The sequence below is a fragment of the Pholis gunnellus genome (assembly GCF_910591455.1).
Source record: "Pholis gunnellus genome assembly, chromosome: 17".
Lineage (NCBI taxonomy): Eukaryota > Metazoa > Chordata > Actinopteri > Perciformes > Pholidae > Pholis > Pholis gunnellus.
The window spans coordinates 15,670,157-15,693,552 of NC_136544.1; the positions used below are offsets into that span (position 1 = coordinate 15,670,157).

Sequence of the window (23,396 nt, forward strand, 5' to 3'; positions counted from 1 at the left end):
GTGATTTGTGGTTCCATGGAGAGGAAGCATTCTGTTGTTGTTCCTTCACATATTACTGTTTGAACGAGCACATTGTGGTTTGGTTTAAAGTGAAAGTCAACAGTGAGTTAAAAGAGGGCAGAAAGCTGCTGCTGTGTTGTTCTCTATGGGATGAAAGTTGTTGCACCTCTGATCACGGATCAGTTTAGTTTTACTTTGACGGATGAGACAAAAGGTCGACGTAGATGCGTTAAACCTGCAATAATGAAAATCTTTGGCCACTTGGGGTCAGCGGAAACAAGCCGTTAACTCGACATTCATCAATTCTCTGTTATTTCATCATTACGTGAAGTCATTTGATCCACTGCTGACATATTTATATGCTTTAATGCATCTGCACAGACATGCTAAGACAAAACAAGTGAAGTTATAATCCATCACTGTAAGATGAACTGTGTGGAACAACATCATATTGCCTCATTCAGAATCAGATTATTATCTTTGCTTAACTTTGGAATTATTGAGTAAAAGTCGTATCGTCTTTACAGCCCTTTAGCCGTACGTCACACACGTTTCTAGAGCACACCAGAGACTTTCCACACATAGCTGAATAACAAACCAACCTCATGTTGTGATGACGGATTTATTACAGTATAGAAATCACTTACTTCTTACACAAGCTACAAAAAAAGCCCTCTTCACATAATGAAATCATTCATTCAGAAAATCATTACCATTCTCATGACTAACGGCGTAAACAAACCCAGTGAAGCACGGACGTTCTTCTAGAAATACATCTTCTCAAAGTTACACAGCTATTGTTTTTAAGACATTTGATAGAAATGTGTAAAAATCTAATTTCTCACGAGAGCAATAAAAATATTCCAGACGCTCAAAGTGTGACGTGATGGCAACGAGAGGACGGTATAAGTTACTCATTATAAACGGTGGTTCACATTTAATAAGAGAGCACATCATGTGTTCAGACAACGTGTGGATAAATGGACATTTCATTTCAGAGCGAGTGGAATTTATGCAAAAAATTTATGCAAAAAATATGCATTACACATGATATATGCTGTGTATGTATATATATATATATATATATATATATACATATATATATGTGTATAAATACATACAGTATAAGAGAATCATCTTTAAAACAGTTCTTTCCAGTTTAAAGCCATCAGTTCATGTTAGGAATGATGTTTAACATCACAAAAAAGGACTTTATCGTGTAAACTGGATTCTACTCAAATACAAACATTACTGTTCAGTCAGATGTTTGAACCCTAAAAACTAACAAAAAGCTAAACTACATTTACGATGAACTGATTGTCGGGCTGGTTTCTGCTGCTGAAGACACTATGATGTTTTAAATGTTAGTAGAAATAAAAATAAAAAAACATAAGCAGACGGAGGAGGAGGAGGGTCATTAAACCAAACATAACAATCAACTCTTCCTTTCCACAGGCACCAGACTCTGGCCAGCAGGGACTGTCAGGGTCCACACACACACACACACACACACGCACACACACACATGCATGCACACACACACACACACACACACACACACACACACACATTTTCAACATGGTCCAGTTCTCTTTCATTGGCATGAGCATCTCACATTGTTAGTCTCACATTATACATATATTTATATATATATTTAATATCTGGATTATATAGTAGCATGAAGAGTAATAATGAAGAATACTATATTTTACAGAACGCCTTGATTTGTCTGATGCCGATAGTTAATGTGCTCTTTTAATGTCTCTTTGTAAGAATCCCTCTAGAAGGTGTGTGAGGGGAGCTGAGGGGCCCTATAGGTTACTGAACAGCTCGTTCTTCTTGGTCCAGTCCATGGGGGGGGCTCTCTTGTTGGAGCGTTTCTGGTGGGCGAGCTCTTTCACCTGCTGCAGGGACATGTTGAGCGCCGGGATGCCGTCCGCGATAAAACCCTAGAATGGTTAAAAAAAACGTATTACATTCGTTCCACTTTACGTTATGAAATCATTAGAGGTTGTTATTTGCTGGGACGTACCTCAGGTGGGGTGTTGGTGGGCGGGGTCGTGAGCGAGGCGTTGGACGAAGCGTTGGACGGAGAAGGACTGACGGACATCTTTGAGTCCCTCTCTGCCTCTTTGGCCCCTCTACCATTCACCTGGGGGACACAAGCACTCAGCATCAGCATCACACTGACAAATCATGACGTAGACATTTATGAATATGATCAACGTTTACAAGAGAGTCACATTTCAACAAGTGTGACTGGGAAACTGTTGTTCGTTTTTGGCGATGCAGTACCAGTCCTTACCACAGGGGGGCAACCTTGGGTTTTAGCTGTTTTTTCTTAGTTAGTGAGAGGCAGCTGAGAAGTTGTAAACATGTTTTGTCATCTGGGAATCACCAATAAGCGGTATTTAGTACATCTGTTGTTTTTCCTCGGATTATATTCGTGGAAAAGGCAACACTTTTTGTTTTGTAAGAGTGGTGAGATTTGAGAGACTCTTCCTGCTTCTCTTCCTGGTTGAATTCCAGCCTATTTCCTGGCCTCAGTGTTTTGCAGCAGTTCAAATGAGCTGCAAAGGTGACAGGATGAGGCATTTACGTTTCTGCAGCCTCAGCATGATTATCAGTATGTCATACGAGAGGATCTTTAACCCACTCCAATGCACAACCCTTTTAAAGATGGACAACTTGTCCCTGACCTCTCACCCCCCCCCAGCTCTACCACCCTTTAACGAGTGTCTGTTACGCAACAATACGAGGAACAATTAACTTCTCCGCAGCCCGGTCCAGGCTTCACTTTGCATATTTGGCCAAACGCCGGAGCGGAAGGCGGCCACGGGTCAGCACAGTAGCGTCTCTAACGTGTCTTCATACAAGTGTGAAATCATCTCTTTATCTCATCAACACTGATTTACATACAAGTCTAGTGTGTCCACCTGGGAACAAGACACTCTGGTAACCTGAGAGGCCATCAAAAAGCATTATTGTGGGGCTAGAAAAAGCACACACACACACACACACACACACACACATTGGAATACACACTGTAGGATTTCAAAGCAAACGTTTTGACATTTTGAGAGTGAGTTTATTCTCTTTCTGGCAGAGAGTTGAATGAAAAGGTTGATACCATCATATCTACTGTAATAAGCTACAGCCGAAGCTACTTAGCTTAGCTTAGCACTAAGACTGGAAACAGGTTAAAACACCAGCAAAAAAACCCAAAGTATACAAAGTTTAAGTGCTGGACTATTTCTTAGCTAAGAGCAGCAGCTTCCAATCAAATGTTTTTGACCCAAACAGCTAATGTACCAACTGTACAGACGTTGTAACGTTAAGCTAGCTGGAAACGGATGATTGTGGGTTGTTTCGGATGTTGGTGCTGGTCGACAGAGCCAAGCTAGCTGTTTCCCTTGTTTCCTGTCTCAATGCTAAGCTAAGCTAACCAGAGTGTAATGTGTAGTCCACGACATCTCTACAGCACAACAACATTTCATTCAATTTGTACTTTGACACACGTTTCACCTTTAATAAATTCCAGGAGGCCACATTGTAATTTCGATTAATTGTGCTACAAGACAACGAACAACGGTTTTCCCAAAATGTCGAACTCATTATTCAAGTTAGTGAGTGAGAGCCTTTGCCTCCTACAGTAAGTGGTGGCCAGTGTGTCTGATTGGGATTACGCCCAAATACTTCAGCAGGATTAACATGAAGCTGCTACATTCTTCATGCCTCGGCTTCTAGTCTTAATGTACCTTTAATACAATACTCTCTAAACTGTGGGTCAAGGAGGATTTTAATGTTGAATACACAATCCATCCTTGGTCAAACACTTTCAAATAGTTCAAAGTTAATGGGGTACTAGCCGGGTGTGGTTTTCCACACACAGCACCGTACAAAGAACGCCAGAACTTTGAGACAATCACAGGAAAGTTCAGTACTCGTCTCTGTGATTAATAACTAACTTCAGCAGCAGCGTCTCAGTTCTCGGATGTGGCGAAACCACACCTGAATGCCAGAATGCTGCGTGTTACTTTGAAACCCTGTTCGACCTCGACTGCTACAGAGCTACAGAGCATTCAAAGCACAACTATTCCCGTCCTCCTCTCTTGTCAGGAAGGAGAAGGGAAGTCTCCGCTGTGGGAGGCCGACGGCTCTTCACACACTTCAAAGTTCAAATCTCACTTTTGGCTTCGCTCTAAAGCAGATCTCCAAACCCAGTGATAGCTTTAATCCTGCGTTTGTCTCTCTCGTCTCTGTGATATATTTGCCGCTGGTGTAATCTTACCTTCTCGTCCATTCCTCCATTAATGACCGGCTCAGGCAGCGGACCTGTAGGCATGAAGATGACACAAGAATCAATCATCGGAACTCCAAAAATACAACGTCTGTCAGAGCTGGTGTCACTCCATGAGACCTGCTTCGGTCCTGCACCATCAGCTCCACTCTGCTAGATCAAGAGTCTCTCTGCAGCTCACCTTTCATCCCAGCAACACTTACTCTGTTACATGGGGCAGGTATGAGCAGCTCATCTATTATTCAACACATGGTTCATCCTCTGTGAGATGGTGCTCATCCTGGTCCTCTAAGCACCCACAGAGCCTCCACATATCAGATGCTGCTGCTCTTTCCTCTTTAAAAGTGACTTTACATGTCGCCATGTTTGAACCCAAACCTCACGTTGGAGAGGTGGTAACCTCGGACAGACATCATCACGGATCTCTTACCTTCCATCCCTCTGATCCTCTGTTTCTAGCTAACGCTGATTATTACTGGAGACAGCAGAAGGTCCTCCAGAGTTAATCTGAGATTGGAGTCCTCCTCGGGTCTTTTTGCTGTGCGTCCCCCGACTCTGAGAGGAGCCTCTCCAAGTCCCAATACAGATCTGGCTCCGGGGCTGAGAGGCCACTTGGAGCGAGCGCCTTGGAAACCAAACAAAGCGAGCTCAGAGAGAGGCTGTGCGAGCCCGCTGACGGTAAAGATTCGCTGCAGGCAGGTGCTCTCTGAGTGGGCAGCATGTGAAGTGCAGGCAGTTACCTGGGAAACACCTCGCTGGAATCTGTCCCCTGTGAGGCGTTATTATTCTTAATCCTGGACTGAAACACTGGAAACCATGAAACATCTGCGCCGATGAGCTTCACCGCACAAAAGTACACAAGTCGGCCCACATGCTTTGAAATAGATCTAACTCATTTATTAATAATCAACTGGGAGCAAAGGGAACATTCTGCAACCATTAACGAATATCTAGAAGATATAAATGTATTTGCTCTGACACAGAGGGCAGCGTCTTTACCCCTCATTCACAGTCGGTTGTCAAGCTGGCAGCAGCATGTTTACATGAGTGGTCTCATGATGCAGAGTGGCACTCAGACATTTGTCCTAGAACACCACGCACACACACGCACGCACGCACACACACACACACACACACACACACACACACCACCTGCCTGAGGATCTTTTCCTGTGGAGGGACAGCCCTCAAACACAGAAACACCACATCACAGGCTGTACTAGGGCTCCCCCCGGGGGCCGTGGCAGGTACAGCAGGACCTGTGTCACGTCAAAGTGCCTCTGAGCAAGGCACTGAATCTGCTACAGCTCCAGGGCACAAAACCACGAATCCCTGGAATCAGTCGTGTTTTAATTTTATTGCCCTTTGAAATAGCAGTTTGACACAAAAAGTCCCGACAATGGTCCTCTTTCTAAATATTCTGTGGAGCTTTCGGCCATATCTCGTGGCAAGCTCCATCTGCTGATGAAGGCCACAAGGGACTGTTGAAAGATCCCAAAATGATTTGTTGTTGTGATGTTAATAAACTTTTGTGGGCGAGAGATCTGCATTTAAGCCTTTACTCTTTACAAACCTTTGCAATCCCACTGTGATCCGTCTGATCTGATCTATTTAAAAGACTAACTTATAGGTGTGTGTGTGGGGGGGGGGGGGGGGGGGCAGGAAGTGGCTCAGCGTCTCTGTCTACGTTTCTTGGCAGAGAGAGAAAAAAAAGGAAAAAAAAGCCATGCAGGATGGAGCGAGACACAGAGAGATAGAAAGACTTAGAGGAGGAGAGAAGAGCCAAGAGACTGTGTGTCAGACTTGTAATCTGTTGGAGGAGAAGAGAGAAGAGAGAGGAGAGAGAAGAGGAGAGAGGAGAGAGAAGAGGAGAGAGGAGGAGAGAGAAGAGGAGAGAGGAGGAGGCGACGTCTTGTGTCTACAACTCGTCTATAACTGCGACTGACATTGAACCCGGAGGGAAACATTGAGAGCTGATTGCAGCCTCTTAGTGACGGTGACGTCGTTCTGTGTGCGTGTCCTCTCACCAGAGAGGTGGTCCAAGGCGGGGGCCACTCGGCACCTCCTGAAGAAGGCGTCTGTGTCGGCGTCCACCACCAGCAGACGGGCCTCCTTCCCACCGGCTTTAATGGCGGCCACCACCTCTGAATGCGTCTTCCCTTCTACTGACAGACCGTTCACCTGAGGAGAGGAACATTGTTTTAGTTTCAGATTTCTACCAATGGATAGAAATCCCTCCAAAAAAAAAGGTTGCTATTGTTTCTTCTTGTCTTTGTTCCCACGGAGAAGTGAACAAATGTCACGGATTTCTTTCTCAATATTATCACTGTGTCTGCCAGAGGCTCCAGGGCAGGAAATCCTGTGTGTCCACACACACACACACACACACACACACACACACACACACACACACACACACACACACACACACACACACATTCCTGTGCTCAATAACAAACATTTTGATTTGTTCTTTAAATCAACGGAGCATCATGGTGGTACCTGGCTGTGTGACACTTTAACTCTGAGGCGTACAGTAACTCAACATGTCAGGTGGCTCACTCCCACGCCAGCTGAGTGTTCTGGGATTAAATCACCATGGGAAAGCATGTGAGAAATGTCTCGGAGGGTGTGTGTGTGTGTGTGTGTGTGTGTGTTTAGGTCATAGGGTGGACCTGCACGTCTAAGCCAGTCCCACAGAGGAAGCTGGACAATAGCTGCTTGGCCAGTAACAGCAGAAACAATGGCCGTCCGCTCCCCACAAAGCTCTGCTCCTCAGTGGGTGGTGAGGCTGTCTGGGGCCCTCTGGGGGACTGGAAACCCCTCGCTAGACTCTCAAACAGACCCCAGGCTCTGTGGGACTTTTAATCCCTGTGTCCTCTCTCTGTCCTCCTTCTCTTCTGATTCTTCCTTTTCCTTTATTCACTGAGGAAGTGAAGGGAGGAGCTCTGATAGCGCTCTGACTTTGTTAAAATACTGTGTGACACTGAATGAGTCACGTCGACTTGAGTCATGAATGACTCGTGTTGCTTCTGCTTCTGCTGGCTAAATAATAAGTGGAAGTTGTAATATCTTTTAGAGCAAAGGTTTCCCAAACTTGTCCGTGCCAATGCTCCCCAAATAGTATAGCTGTAGAGAGATCTGGATTCAGCATCGGAGGCGGCGCCGCCTTCATTCCTATGAGGAAAGGGTCTTTTTCGGCATAATGGCGTCACGTGATGGACCGAGAAGTTGTGATTCCACCGTTTGGCTTCTGTGTAAAACTTTCTTCAAAGCCTTCCTGAGGGCTTGGCCAGGGCCCCCACTGACAATTACTACCACGTATGATTACAAATGAGTGTGTTAGAGGACACGAAAGTGTGGTGTGGTCGGCTAAAATCAAATGCTTTTTTTTGCATAATAGTATTAGAGTGCCTATGTCAATGACACACTTGCTGTTTTTCACCAGAATTGTACGATTTGTTTATTTTGAGCTTCTTACACGTGATCTAGAAATTGCAGTGATTCACGTTATAATTTGACTTTTTGTTTACACACACGTCTCTCTGCTGTAGGCCAGCGGACACTAACAAAAGGAGGTGTGCAGAGCAGACCCCAGACCAGCGAAGAAGCTGATTATTCCGGTGTGAGGCTGCTCACAGTGTGTGGATTTAGGACCCCACACAGCGGCTGCTAGTTCACACACACATTCCTCTTATTAACTTTGGGGAAAGAGCCGACCAGAAGACCTGCTTCACTTACTACTGCAGAGTATCAGTCCGATTTCTTTTCCCTTTCAAAATAAAACTTTTTGTATGCATGTAGTTTTCAGACTGCGTCCTAAAAAAGTATGAAACGTCTTAATCTATATCTTAAGACCTGATATTGAGCATCATTCACTGATGGCAATTATGCACCTACAAGCATCATCTGCATAGAGCGTAACTCTCGTTTTGAACATTTTTAATGATCGTAGCATTTCTTTGGCAGTACTTTGGGTCCATTAGTGGAGCACTAGAGCGGCATGAACAGAAAATAATACTTTGTGATGTAAGCAGGCTTCCTCTCTCACACCCTTTTGTATGGAGGTGATGTCTGACTACACGTTACACCGTTCTTCTCTATTTGTACCCCGATGGAGCGGAAATATGGCCGACTAATCAGGACGAGTATTTTTGCGTAACTCTGTTTAGTTACTTCTCATAAAGATGACTCTGTTTAGGACAATTAATGAAGAAGTTATCAGGTAAATTACCTTAAATACATGAACGCATCTTACAAAGATTTGGAGTTTCTGAAGTAAAAAATCATCTCACCGGAACAATAACAATGTCTTATTGCACTGAGTTGCTGCCCTGCATGGGGTCCCTTATTGAAGTACCTGGACTATCCTGTCCTTGGACAGCAGGCCCGCCCTCTCTGCTGGAGAGTCTTCGTCCACCGCTCTGATGTACTGGCCCGGCCGCGCCCGCTCGCTGTGCAGGTTGAAGCCATATCCGCTCGGCCCTCGCCGGATCACGCAGAGCCGTGGCCGCAGCTCAGTGCACAACACCTCCTGGAAGAGACCCGAGGAGACAAAACGGAGACGGTGTGTTAATAACACCTTTTATGTGACGCGCACCTACAGACCAGAACAACAGCTTTTTTAAAAACCCACCATGGGTTCAGGGAGAACCAGAGGCACAAAGATTACGGAGAGCTCCAGTGAATCGTTAACCATGAATATGAAGCCGAGGTTGAACATACAGGTGGCTGCTGGTGTGTCGTGAAGTGTGTTTTTTAAACAAGCATGTGTAAAGTGAGGCTGCTGTTGGACTCCATGTGACTCCAGACCGCTCGCCAGGAAGGAAGAGGGTCTCGGAGGCGTGTGATTGGAGGTCTGCTGGGAAGGTTTGCGGAGAACTTCGGGGAGGGGAGGCGCTGCTCCGGCCTTGAGGAAGGGACCGGTTCCGGTGTGGTCCGCTCCCTGCTCGCCCCGGGCTCCGAGGAGGACAATGGAAGCCGGGCGCTGACCTCTGACCGCCTCCCCTCCCCTCGTCCCGTCCCGTCCAGCCCCATTCTGGGATAGCAGGAAGAGGTCGAGCTGTATTGTCATCCAGGAAAAAAAACTGCAGCTCGACTCCAGAACCTCCCTTCCGCTGTGTGGAAGAAGTTCTTTATTTAGAAAAACAGGGGCTTTAATGGCTTCGCCAGAATAAGAAATAATGGAGACACAGCGCTGGTCAGGATAATCTCTGTCACTGTGACCAAACCTGACCCGACACTCCCTCCACATCAGAGCGGCGGTGTGCTCCCGCCTTCTGTCAACTGTACGCTGGAAGACAATGAACGACCTCTATAAATACGTCTGACTCACTTTCTACAAACACTGGCAGGAGGCTGATTGATTAAAGCTACTTCAGAACATCCTAAATGAACTGCGGACATTACTGTAACCGACTCAAAACGTTTTCTCTGTGGTGAGTGAATGTCACTTTACTGTGTTGCGTAAGACAATTGTTCTGAGCTAACGCCCAACCCACCTCCGCCAAGAATGAATTGTTCCCCTTTTTTTGCTCAGTAAAGCACCTTGAAAAGAAGAAAAACATGCTTTTGTAAACTTTGTGGTGGCTCCAAATGAGAGTAAGTGGTGCTTTCAAACTGGGAACGTTCATGAAAGTCATGTGACGTAGTAACAACAGCAAACTGCGCACGCCTCATCTGTTGGTTCACTCTGACAAACAAGCGTTCTTTAATCAGGGATGGGTTGCTCTTTCCCTCACAGACTTCATTTTACAGAAAAAGTGCCGCCTTAAAAGGATTATTGGACATTTTGGGAAACACACTTGTTGGCTTTCCTACCAAAGAGTGAGATGAGAAGATTATTCCATCAAACGTCCCTTTGCTACAGGCCCTTTCCCATGATGTGTAAATGTCTTTAAAAAAAAACACAGTGGGAAATACTACACAGTGTCACACACATGCTCAGACTACAAGCACATTGTGGCTCAGACGTATAGCAGTTGGCGTTAAACAGCTCTGGAAACTGGACGGAAAAGACGCTTCACTGCGTCATTGGAGCGCTGACAGAAGTTGGGACCGGCTCAACTTGGATTTTTTCCGTTTTTGTAGCTTCAATGTCACCGGCTTCCATTTAAAAAACAACGCTCGTAGTGTAAACGCAGCACAATGTGTCCGGCGAGCATCTGGAGTCGGTGCTGAGTGTTTCTCCTGCTCATCAGATGTGCTGCTGATAAGAGCGTCATCATGATGGTAACTGATTATACAGAAGTCACCGTCTCTGATTGCACGTCCTGCACTTTTTCAAGTGTTACACCCAGACTTCAAGAGAGACAACCTTCCTTTAGGAGTCCTTTAAATGTGAAAGATGCAATCCAACGTACAGACTGAACAATGTAGCTTAATGTTTGTTCTAATTACTGCCTTTCGCTCTTCTGAAAGCCTAAAATTAACGTTCGGCGTTGACGGAGAAGCTCTGGCAGCAACAACAGAGGAGGGTTTGTGTCGCAGAGGAGTGGAGGGATGAAGAATCTCCACGCGGCTCTAAAATCTGTGGAATCTGCTGAACACACACAAGCCAGGACTACTTATTTGTGTGTGTGTGTGTGTGTGTGTGTGTTTGTGTTTCATGTGTTAACAACAGCTACAATGCGAGTTCTCTGTACCGTTACAACAGTCAGTTGCAAATACACTGGGAACATCGCAGATACGACCGCAGAACATTTATGGGACGTTCTGTGAATAACGAGCTGAGATATCGTAAAACTCCTCCACATGGCCTCAAACTGAACAGGTCTTATCTGCTGTGGAACGACACACACACACACGCACACACATCTGTGTTACTTAATCTACACCACACTACACTTAATCTACACAATCTGCAACCACATATTCCTTTCAGACAGACTCAGCTTTGGCCCGAGGTTGATCCAGGAACATTTGTATACTTCCTCTAAGGATCTTTATTTAGTTCGGAGAACTTCCCAGACCCTAAAACATCTGCACGTACATAATATGTGGGAGGAAAACACGGATTCATTCACCTATTTGTGCTGCTTCCTCAGATTTAGTTTCGTTGTTGTTAACCTACAATAAGAATGTAATGCGATAGCTGACCTGTTAACATTTAGGACAACATCATCTCACCCGTTTAAAAGTCCGATCCTCACTTTGGGGATCACAAACATAATATGAACTTTAATTTCTGACCATCAGGCAAATAATCTGAGCTCATTGTCTTTGTATCACATCATCTTTCTATTGTGAGAAAGGTTACTCTCGGCGGTTCGAGGTTGAACTCTCTTTCTCTCTCTCTCAGTGACACAAACTTTCCTTTGAGGAGGGAAGTGTTGAACAGGAACTGTTGACACATCTTCCCTCAATATGCTTTCCTCTGAGCTGGCTCAACTTCCTGACATCAAAGAGAAATTCAAACACAAAACGCACCCCCAACATACGCACAAACGTACTAGTATGTAAGTATGTGTATTTGACATCTAATAAAAGAAGGACACGGATTAGCTGTTTCCTCGTGTATCCAGTAAAGACTATAAGAAGTGGACGTAGTCGCCCTGATGCCACCCATTGATTGGTCGACTGTCCTTTTAGTTTTGGAGCCTTGAGTTCAGCAGTTTGACTGTTGCTATCTTCTTCTTTTTTTTTGCAACCAGAAGTGACACCAGAAGGGTGGAGCTAAGTACAACGGTATGCTGAGTAAGACATTTATAGGACACCATAATGTTACACTTAACTTCCATGAGCTGATAACAGACTGTGAATGTGAAACAGGGACAACGTGACGGCAGCAACCCGTCAATCTCAAGGTAGCCCTGAAGCATCTCCTGCTTTATGGTCTGTTTTACTCTCAATGGGACCATCCATTACTAAATGAACATCATGCTGTATCAAACTAGTGATCTAGACCATAAACTCAAGTTTACAAATCAATAAATCAAGTGAGAAGTAGAGTCATTTTCTCATAGACTTCTATTCAATCAGAGCAGTCGCACTGCAGCATTGGCTTCACTTTTTAGTCTTCATGCTAAGCTAAGCTAACTGGCTTCATCTTTAATGTACTAAAACAACTAGAAAAATAACAAGTGTATTTCCCAAAATGTTGAACTGTTCCTTTAAATCTTCGACTTAATGAAGATCTGAGTCGCCGTGTCATGAAGGTGCATCTGTCTTTGTTACATCTTCTGTCGGACGGAGGTCCTCGTGAACATTTAGCGGTTGTTTACCTTTTGAATATCGGCACAATGTGTGCGTGCTGCTGTGTGAAAACCTTTTAATCTCACTCATGATCGGGATGTATCGGGTGTATACTTTGTATCGTGACACCCTTGTGTTCTCAGATGATGTATTGTAATAAGATGCCCGGCCCTAAAACGCACACGTAATCATTTCTGTAAACCATTTGTTTTGAACGGAGTTTTACAACTGAGTTGATACGACGCTGCTTAGCATCCAGTGTAAACAGATGTAAACATTAACGCTGACCTGGGTGCACACGGAGTTAGGTAACACTGGACAGCCCAAATAAAGGGAAACCTGTTCCTGTCATATAGAAAGTAGCATTGCGGCACATTAGAGGCAAACATCCTTTTGTACTTCACTCTAATGTCTGCTGCTGTCAAGCCTCTAACGTACAAGTGCTCTTTCTATCTGCGCTGCACAGACTTTGGGAGGCTGTGACGACTGCAAATAAGCAATCGCCTTGAATACCAATGACTCCACAACAAAACAAGGGCCCATGTTAATATTCTCAAAACGCACTTCACGGCTGTGACTCTCTCTGCATCTGCTGCTCCAGCACAAAGCTTATCTCTGAGTGTTTGAGCGCTCACAGGCTCCCCGACCCAGAGGCTGGTGTAAACCTGTTTCAGACTTGTTTCTGGTTCTCCTCAGGAAGCTGCTTTAATTAATAGATTAGATACCGAGGAGGCAAAGTTCAACTTACGGGCCTCTTGACGTGGCTGCAGCACCCCGTACCGCATGTTCAGGAAGCTCTAAAATGATTTTAAAAAATCTAAATCTTTGACCGATGGGCATCCCCATCCATAGAGCCGCGCTGCTAGTGTGTTAAAAAGACGATCAAATGTCAGCGTGTACATGCATACGGCCTCACAAGAGGAGCACAGAGTCCTCGAGGAACCTGCAGGTGAGCGTCTCAACAAGCCAGATTGATTGATTTGCATCTTCTAAACCGTCTCAGGGAGTTTTTAAAAGGCAAACCAACTACCTCCATAATATCCATCCATCATGTTTATCACCCTCTCCGACTCAGCCACCGCAGATTTGCATCCGTCAGGCTCTCTTGCTGACTCTGTTTGACAGAGGAGCGCTGTGGCTGCGAGCAGCTCTGGCATGGAGCGAGCAGCCAATGTGTGTGTGTGTGTGTGTGTGTGTGTGTGTGATGCCAGAGGCTACAGCTCCGCCACTCTGCATGCCAGTTGCTTCATATTTTCCCCAATGCTTAGCCAGCGGACTGATGTGTAACGACTGCACAGAGAACACATGTAGGACAATCTATGACTTGAGGGCTTCCTGCACGGCTCCGGTTCTCTGACTCTGCTGGTCTTTTAGTTTTCACGTACCCAGGACGGGGAAAAAGTAAAGTATAATGCCACACGATGAAAACTTCCTCTAATTACGCTTCACCACACTGATGCATTTCCGACTGTCTCTCCGGCGTCTGCTAGACTCACGAGTCATGCCGATCATTAACTTGAACACTGTCACACTCAGCTGCTCCGTGCGTTTGTCTTCTAAAGCAGCCTGGCTTTCATCTTTATGTGTTTCTCCTGCTGCTTACTGCTTTCCTCCATGTCGCTCTAATAAAAGAGGGCAGCTCCCCCATGACTTCAGCCTCTTTGATCAGAGTAAAGGATAACATTGTGGTTACTCGGTGACATGACACATCTTTGGCCTCCCCCAGTCCTTGTGATTGTCACGTGTAGTGTCCGACGCAGATAAACGGCCTCAAGGACAGACTTCATGAATGTTTGATGTAAACCTGGTTTCCCTTTTAAACCACCGAAGTTTTTCAAAGCTCTTCGAGTGCTACGGAGCGCACCACTCTCTCAGTGAGGACGGGGGTGTTGGATTTCAAGCTGGACCGTTGAACCAGCTGCGAGGCAGGCGGAGGAACAAAGCACCCCACTGTCCCCCCTTCCATTTGAGGATGGGACAAACTGGGCTCTACAAAGGACACCAAAGAAAGGTTCTGCTGAAGGTTCCCGTTACAATAGAGTCTTTAGGGGGAAGGTCTGGAAATAGAAAAGTAATGTCAGTCCCCACAGCAGGGGTGCAAGCACTGATAAGACCAAATGAAGAGGCCTCGCCGTCGCTTTAAGATCTTTAAAATAGAGCAAGCCGGGCCTGCCGTTCCTCAACGCTCTTCATCTTTAGTCCGTCCGCTCTGCAGCCTTCTTTAAAAAAAACAATCACTATTGCATCAGATCAGCCCGACGCTGACTGACAGTTCTGTCCTATCACAGTCAACAAGTTTTATCTCCTCGGCCAGTCTTCCTGTCCCCGACCCTCCGCCCTCCACCCTCTACCCTCCACCCTCCGCCCTCGCAGACCTGAAAAAGCAGCTCAACAGCCTCTCACACAAGTTTCACGTTTCTGTTTCTAAAATGCATTTAGAGAAAGAGGGGAAGGGAAGACGAAAATGTAGATGCTGAGACGTCTGAGAGCCACATTGTTACAGTCGAGCAGAAGTGACAACATGACCACATCATCGGATGGCATACGAGCAAACGTTCGTTACTAATCGGTGCCAAGTGAGCTTTCCAGTCGGAGGCAGAATAATTCAGCGTCTAATCGTAGACGTGACGCGCTTTTAATTAAAGAATGAGCCATGGGGGGGGGGGGGGAACATTCCTCATGTAGCTCTTCTTCTGTGTGTTTTGACTCGAGTCTGGGATTCTCTACATTTCTCCACAATCACAGACACTGAAAGGCGTTAGCAGGGACAAGGTATCGAGCGTCACCACTCAAGACGAAGCCATGCTCTTCAATCAAACTGTGCTGCGTTGATCTAATCTCTTTTCTCGTGTGATTGATTCTCCTTATGGGACCGCTAAAGGTATTCGTTATTCTTCCCCGTGCTTGTAAGATGAAAAATGATGAGTAGAAAAGGGCAAAGGGAATAGAAAATAAGAACACTATTGACAGTGTGGAAAGAGGATAGCAGCTCTGTTCATCAAAGGCTTTATAAGATGTGGACGTGAAGCTCAAAGTGGACAGTTGTCATCAACATTATTATCATCGTTATTATTATTTCTGCTTTAAAGCTTGGCATTTCAACAAGGGGGTCTATGGGGATGGACTCGCTTTTGGAGACAGTGTCCAGTGGTCGTTTGAAGAGCTGCATGTTTGTGGCTTCATTTGTCAGCCCTGGAGGACGCAGCTTGGGTTGTGCTAACAGCTGAATGCTAACGTCAGCATGCTATCATGCTGATGTTAAGCAGACACAGTGGTATGTTTACCATGCTCAGCGTCTTACTTTAAGCATGCTAACATCTGCTAGTCAGCACTAGTTAATACGTGGTTTGGGAGTGATCTCTCCTACATTGTCTTAGTTTGGTAGCTTTTAGTTTAAGTCAATTTGCACACCCACAATGTACATTAATTTGCCGTGTCTTGGTGTTATGGCGTCTGTGTGTCGTACGGTGGGAAGGTAGGTGGTGGATGGGGGGGGGGGGGGGGGGGGGAGTCTATTTCAGGGCGATCAGCCAGTCACTTCCCCCCCCACCCTCCGGCAGGGCGCGGCCCTCCGGCTCATTGTCCGGCCGGGGTGGTGAACCTTCAGCAGAATGGAGTAGGAACTGGAATGTGGCTTTGTGGAGCCTCTGTCCCGAATCCCATGAGACCCAATCACCAGCAACCCCCCCCCCCCCCCCCCCACCAGGTTCCACCCCTGACCTGGCCCACAGTGGTGCTGTTGTTTGGACTGACGTCACTGAGGAGTTTCACTGAGAGTGACGAGACAACACATCATTGATTACTTGTTGCTAATCAATAGAGCAATTTAATTTAATGTGGTGGAACTCTATCCTTTCTTTGGCTCGAGATGTTATGGTTGTGCCTTCTGGCAGTTTGTGACATTCAAACAACTGTACTCGTGAACTCGCCCTGCTGGCCTGTGAGGGTTTAAGAAGCCGACCATGAAATGTCAACGTATCCGGCTGACGTCGGGTCGCAGACCTTTGTTGTCCTCACCCCGTCCTCCCTCCTCCGTTTGACAAACACCGCCTCAAAAACAGTTACAAAAAGGTCAAAAACAACAAGGCTGAACACACTATGATGGTATGTCTTCACCGTCTTCTACTTTCCACTTCTTTGTCAGACAGATGTTGTGATGTGCGTGACTGTGTTGCAGAAACTCCGGTGATACTTTTTGTGATAGTATTGTGTCATGAGTTACTGAGATTACTGCCCATAATACACATAAAAACAGCCTTAAACAACAGTATCAAATATGAGAGTGATAAAGTGATAATATCTCTATTATCACACACATTGATTGAGTGCATGTATCATTATTTAGCTGCTATTGATAGATGCACATTATCAATGAAGTGTTTCTGTGGTATTTGATTGAATCAGTATCACTCATAAAATATTCTGTTCAGTATTTGCATTTTTACATTGTGATAGTCAACTATTTCTTAATACATCTCCTTTCTATTGTCTGTATTGTATGCATGTATAATTATCATCCTATCACAGTTGAAATTGGGTCATAAACAAACTTATAAAATAGACAACTCTTTAAATTGAACACCCTCCGTTTCCCCTGAAACTCACAGCCCAACGATCAACAAAGAGAAGCATGCACACACACACACACACACACATACACACACACACATTAACGTGAAAACACCCACACAAAACATAGACAAACGCATCATATGAGCAAACGCCGCGTGCGACAAGTCGGCATGAATCACGGAGTATATCTGACCAGACAAACACTCCTTTACCCAAACACAGGCTGAACAATACGTGGCTTTGTCACAATGGCTTCAATGATAAGCAAACCAACAAACACAGCTGGAGACACTGTTTACTTTCAGGATACCGTGTCTGCTGCTGGAACGACACGCTATTCAACCAGTGTTGCATTTGACTTATTATGTATCCTGTTTTCATTGCAGGCATTTTGCTGCTCTCACACACACACACACACACAAACACACACACACACACACAGAGAGAGACGGTGAGATGTCGAACCTTCGAGCTGTAGTTCAGCTTTCCTGCTACGAGCTGCAGGAACTGCTGACCAGGAGGGTGAGAAAAAGTTGCAATCTGCAACTATTTTGAGAATTTGGCAACCCCTTCTTGGCCTTTGGTTGCCATCAGTGGCAACCACTCTTTAATGTACAAAGTTGCATGGGTGTTGGTGCGTTCACTCGTGTGTGCACGGGCATCTGTTTTAGAGTCAACGGTGAAGAAAACTAAGTGAGGGGGGGGGGGCATCTTCCACCAACAACAATGACAGGAAACCAGCTGAACGTCCCGGGGTCTGTGCACAGGCCGAAAGTCCCACAGCAGGCAGACCATCCTGGTTCAAACAGCCACTGTAGGCGTGGCCGTTTGTGCCTCTAATGCACGACGAACAAATGATCATCGAAAGCTGGCGTGCCTTCTAACGTATCCTCGGGCTATTCCTGAAGGCATTACATCACATAGATGCGGACGGTAAACTCTGAAAACTCGTGATTCCGTCTCGCTGAAGCAGATGTGACAGCACACAGATGGGAAACGTCACATGGACGTGAAGTTACAGAGACAATAGCTGAAATAATTCAACGTCTGTCGCTGTTTGCTTCAGGTGACGCCGGGCAGTTAGAAACACTATTGTGGATAGATCGCACTGAACGCAATGCAAATATAGACCGAATCCTCCCACGCGACAGATTCAGCATGATTTGTTTAGGGAACACATGGCGTCGCACAGTTAAAAGGACCGGCGTAAGAAAAGCCAAGCATGTGTGGCGAGAGCAGTGGAAGCTCTTTAATAAGCGGGTTTTATGTGAATGTGCAGATTAGAGGAGGGAAGTGACAGAGCCAGCACACGGACACAAAGACGCCTCTTTGTCTCAGTTCAGGCCTCTAAACGGTGTCGATGCAGTAACATCGCACACATTCACACTCTCCTAAGATCTCATCGAGCCGCAGTCAATTCCATCTGACACCAGCGCTCTTCCTCTCCTGTCATTAGTGTTTAAAGACTAGAGTTATGTAAGACTCCCCCAAAAAAACACACTTCTCACCCTCACACTCTCTTGAATCTGAATTAATCACTGAAGGAAAAGCAAAGAGCAGCTTGGTGAAAGAAGAGGACTGCTAAATGGTTCTTTACAGATTAATCGCACATTTTACAGAGTTAACTCATTGATTTAAGTAATGATCGACGAATCTAGTGGGATCATTTGCTTTCTGTTGCTGCTGAAACAATCAATCAGCCTCTGAAATATGTCGATGTTCAGTTGTTCTCTGTTAAGTGGACAGCTTTGGGTTTTGGACACAATAAGACATTTTAAGATCCTTTTTGACCGACTGATTAAATGATAGTCTGTGTAACAATAACAGGGCAGGTGCACATAATTAAAGATTTTTCATTCCTCATTCCCAGTCTTCATTTAGAAAAATACATGACACAATGTATTACCGCACTGCATGGAACTCATTGTCATAATTTTCATAAGGTGGCAATAAAGACCGACGTCATCTCGGCCACAAATGCAAACTTGAGCCGATGGATCTTTGGAGTACGAGCTATGAGCGACCGCTGCTACTTCACTGCCCTCAACAATAGCAGAGTAAAGATTTTACTGCCTGGTAAACAAAACAGAGACCTTTGGACCACTGATGTTTGTGTGTGTGTGTATGTGTGTGTGTGTGTGATTTTTGTTCCACGATGACGACAGCGGCTTTTATTTTCTTCCCGGGCCACGCTCCATGTTTTGACCCTTTGTCACTGCTCCTTCTCATTTTGTCACACCTCCCCCTGCGCTGCCTTCACTTTCGCCTCCCTCCATCCTCATCCTCACACTCACACACACACACACACACACACACACACACACACACACACACACACACACAACATCAGTGTAACCATGGCCATCGTGAGCAGGGGCTCCTCGGTTTCCGGAGAAGGCGTCGCTCTTCGAACCCTCTTTTGTGTCGTTTCAAAAACTGAGGCCAGACGGGCGGAGTGCGGACGTCAGTGTGACTGCTGAACCAACGCTCTGTCTGTGTGTGTGTGTGTGTGTGTGTGTGTGTGTGTGTGTGTGTGTGTGTGTGTGTGTGTGTGTGTGTGTGTGTCATTGGCCGGGCCACAGGGCTCGGGCACTGGAATGCCGGACAGGATGTCGGGAGAAAGATTCCAGAAAGAGTGGAGTCACTGCAGAGGAAGCCACCCTGAGGTATCTCCGACTGTAACACAGAGACACGGCGTCCCTCGGGTCCAGTCTGCACCCTCACACCCGCTCCGCGTGTCCTCCGTCCCCGGGTAAACGGTGCAGCCTGTCAAAGCTTGGTTTTTGTACGCGTTCACGTTAAAGAGACTCTGGGCTCACTGCTCAGCATGACTCGATCTGAATATTCCTTGAATGTGACGACCAAGCAGACAGAGACCTTCTTTGTGCATTTTAACTATAGTATTTTCTTTGAAGTACAGACTCCTCCCCAAAAACATCTCGTTCCAGCTTCTAAAATGTGAAAAATCGTTGTTTCCGTTGTCTTCTATGGTAAAACATTTGGACTGTTGGTCAGACAAAAGACGACATTTGAAGACGTTGATATTTTAAGGACATTTTATATTTTAAGGACCAACAATGACTTGGTCATTTAGGTTGTTTTATTTTATTTTCAAATTCAAAGTTAGGATCCATAATTTTAAATGTAATATTCTGATATCAAAACAAGACATTGGAAGAGTTGGACACTGTGAAAAATCGTGTAAATCACGATCAATCGAACAAGTAAAGACTTATCATTCATGAAAATAACGAATCACCCAACTTCAACTTTTAAAGGATGAGGTAGACATTTTGGTAGAAAGATGTTTACCGGTGGTATGTGTGTGTGTGTGTGTGTGTGTGTGTGTGTCCAAAGGTAACAACATCTGCCGACCAGCACATCTAAAGCTCAGTAATTCATTAACACATTATGTTCATCACACTCGTTATTCTCCTGTATCTTGTTTATTTAATCTGTATGAAACCAAAGCATAAAAACAACCTTAGAGCAATCTTATCTCATCTTACTCTAGGAAAAAACGCAAATAAGCGTAGTATATTTGACACAAATACTCAAGTTGTATCATAATATTACATGAACCAAAATAATCTCACGACAGATATCACTTCCATATCAAAGTGACTCCTCATCGTCACTTTTCCATCAAGTTCCAAGTGTCAGAAACTGAACATCCTGGTTATGATTCCACCATCATTACATTATGCAGAAAAGCCTATAATATCGTCATTAATCAATAATAACCATAGAGTATGCTATCTGCCACAGAGACAGAGTGGAGCTGCCCATGAAGGCTCTTTTCTCGGTCTCTGTGTCTGATCTGTGGCCCTTCTTCCCACCTCTCCTCCACCTCCACCTCCACCTCCACCTCTCCTCCAGCAGACTAATGCACAACGAGCAGCAGAGCCGGACTCAGACAGAAACACCCTCGGGGGGGGGGTAAACATCCAGGATGCAGCAGCGAGGGGGCACAGATGTTCCAGACTGGAGGGGGAAACCTCTTCTCCTCGAAAGCTTTTTAATGAACCCCACTGAGTTCACAGACAAACAAGGGAACACACACAAGAACAAGTGGCCACTGCGGAGTGACAATGAGCCCACAAACAGACAAAGATCAAAGGTTTGAACATAATGTATTTCGTGGGACTCATTTTGTGGACATTTCCTGTTGCTTGTTGTGGAGGCTTCAGCAATGCCAGATATGTGTGATGGTGGTTTTCTAAAGGAACGGCACACCAACATGTCTTTTCTAAACACGTCACAGCATTTGAGAGGAGAATGTTGAGCAACAGTTTGAGGTTTAAAGACGAAAGAGGAAAGGGGGGGGGGGGGGGGTCAGGGGTTCAGTTTAGACCACAAAGCTGAACCAGGTTGTTGTTGGTCCTCTTATGTTTCAGACACAGAGCTCCAGGAAAACACTCCCTTAGGGATGCATTCAGTGGCTCTAATGATTTAAAGAGTAGAGTTGGAGGAAAGGACTCTGAAAGTGAGAGGTGACTGTGCAGAAACTTGTTTTTAACTTTGACTCACCTTCTCAGAGTTGATGCTCAGCTTTTTCTCCACGTGCACGTGGATTTCTCCGTTCCTCTCCGGGACTGGCGTGGACTCCCTGGGTGTCCCGTCCCTCTCCTCCTCCTCCTCCTTCACCTCATCCCCGTTTACCGTCCCGTCCCCGTCCTCCTCCACCACCATCACCACCACCTCCTCCTCCTCCTCCTCGTCGAAAGGTAGCGGGACGCCGTCGGCGACATACTCCTTCAGACACTTCATGTTGTGCTTCTTCAGCAGCTGCTCGGTGTCCGGGTCCACCACCACGAGCTCCAGCCGGCCCACGGTGGCTCGTATCCGGGACACAACCTGCTGGTGGCTCTCGTTCTCCACGTCCTCCGCGTTCACGAACACCAGCCGGTCTCCGGCGTGGAGCCCGGACGTTTCTGCGGGGCTGTCGGGCTCCACTAACCGGATGAACTGGCCCGTCTTACCTTTCTCCCCGTGGAGGTGGAAGCCGTAGCCGTTGTCCCCCTTCTCCAGCGTGCACAGCCGCGGGCGCAGATACTGGCGTTTGCTCGGCATGGTTCAGGCTCCACTCGCCTTCACGCTGCTGAAATGCGTCTCTAGTTGAAAGTGGGAACGACTACAAGACCTGTGCAGGATGCTGATGGGGGAGCGGTGTGTGTGTGTGTGTGTGTGGTACCCCTTCAAATAAAAAAAAAACCCAACCCCCGCCCTCTTGGGGAGATTAGTCCGTGGGAAACGGTGCTCGTGTTTGTCCCACTCTGTGGTCCACCTACACTCACGAGTCTCAGTCTGAGTCGGTCCTCACACTTTGTGTAAATCCTCACTGAGACTCCTGCTATCAGACGGCGGAGGTCCTGACCCGAGGTCTGCTTAGACTCACAGCTCCGCCTCAGTGTGCGACCAAAAGTAGAAGAGCCGCCCGGGAAGAGGGAGGTGCGTTCAGGGACCGGCCCAGCTGGCAGCCTCATGCAAAGTGGAGAGGACCGGAGGAGTGAGCACAACCCGGGACTGTCCAGGGAAACGAAGATGATGATGATCAGAGGACCAGATAGAGGATTCAAGAAAGAAAGAGTGCCCCCCCCCCCCCCACCTCGATTGTATTGTTAAAAACTTTGATTCCCATTTTTTCCCCATAGTTTTACTTTTTTATATATATTTACATTACATTACATTTTGCCTTATATTTCCGTAATGAGCAACACTATTCACATTGTAAATTTTTTGGTACTTACTGCTTTCATTTATCCCAGTTAATTATATGATAAATGCTGTTTTTATTCTCTTTAATTCCTGCTATTAAAAGCACTAAATAATAGAAATTCTAGGAAATTTTCTCCATGAATAATAAAGTATCCATCCATCTATTAATATGTTTAGCCAGAGGGACGTATTATAATGTCTCCGTCTGTAATATTCCTCAGTGATTATGTTGTGACCTATACTAACATTTGATTTGTGTTATTTCCCCCTGTGGTGTATAAAACAGATTTAATCTCAGCAATATTGTTTTAAATATACAGCTGTAATTATTAAGGGTTGTGAGCTCCTATGGTGTATGGCCTTCTCCCCGTCTATAGATTAGATATGATTTAAATGATCAATATGCACACATTAGGAATTAATGATTTGTAAACTTCAGTGTTTTTGAAGCCTGTCCACCCGGAGCCCCTCTGGGCCTTCAGAGATGTGAGTGACATGCTTGTAAAAATAGCGCCCGGCAGGAAGCTCCTGATGTAAAATCCTCTGGGAGGATTTGACTTTTCAGCTGAGAATGCTTCCAGACCCGATAAGAGGACAAGAGACAGGATCTCTC

General features: G+C 45.7%; 1 protein-coding gene across 1 annotated transcript; it reads right to left on the minus strand.

Annotated features, from left to right (window-relative positions):
* Positions 1–616: 616 nt before the first annotated feature.
* nherf1b (NHERF family PDZ scaffold protein 1b) lies at positions 617–22,433 on the minus strand. Its single transcript, XM_079177411.1, has 6 exons — positions 21,596–22,433; positions 8,661–8,834; positions 6,328–6,481; positions 4,292–4,335; positions 2,033–2,152; positions 617–1,949 (listed from the first exon to the last, which is right to left on the minus strand). Exons 1-6 carry the CDS (start codon positions 22,136–22,138, stop codon positions 1,812–1,814), a joined length of 1,173 nt encoding a protein of 390 aa, XP_079033537.1. The 5' UTR covers positions 22,139–22,433; the 3' UTR covers positions 617–1,811.
* Positions 22,434–23,396: the final 963 nt, after the last annotated feature.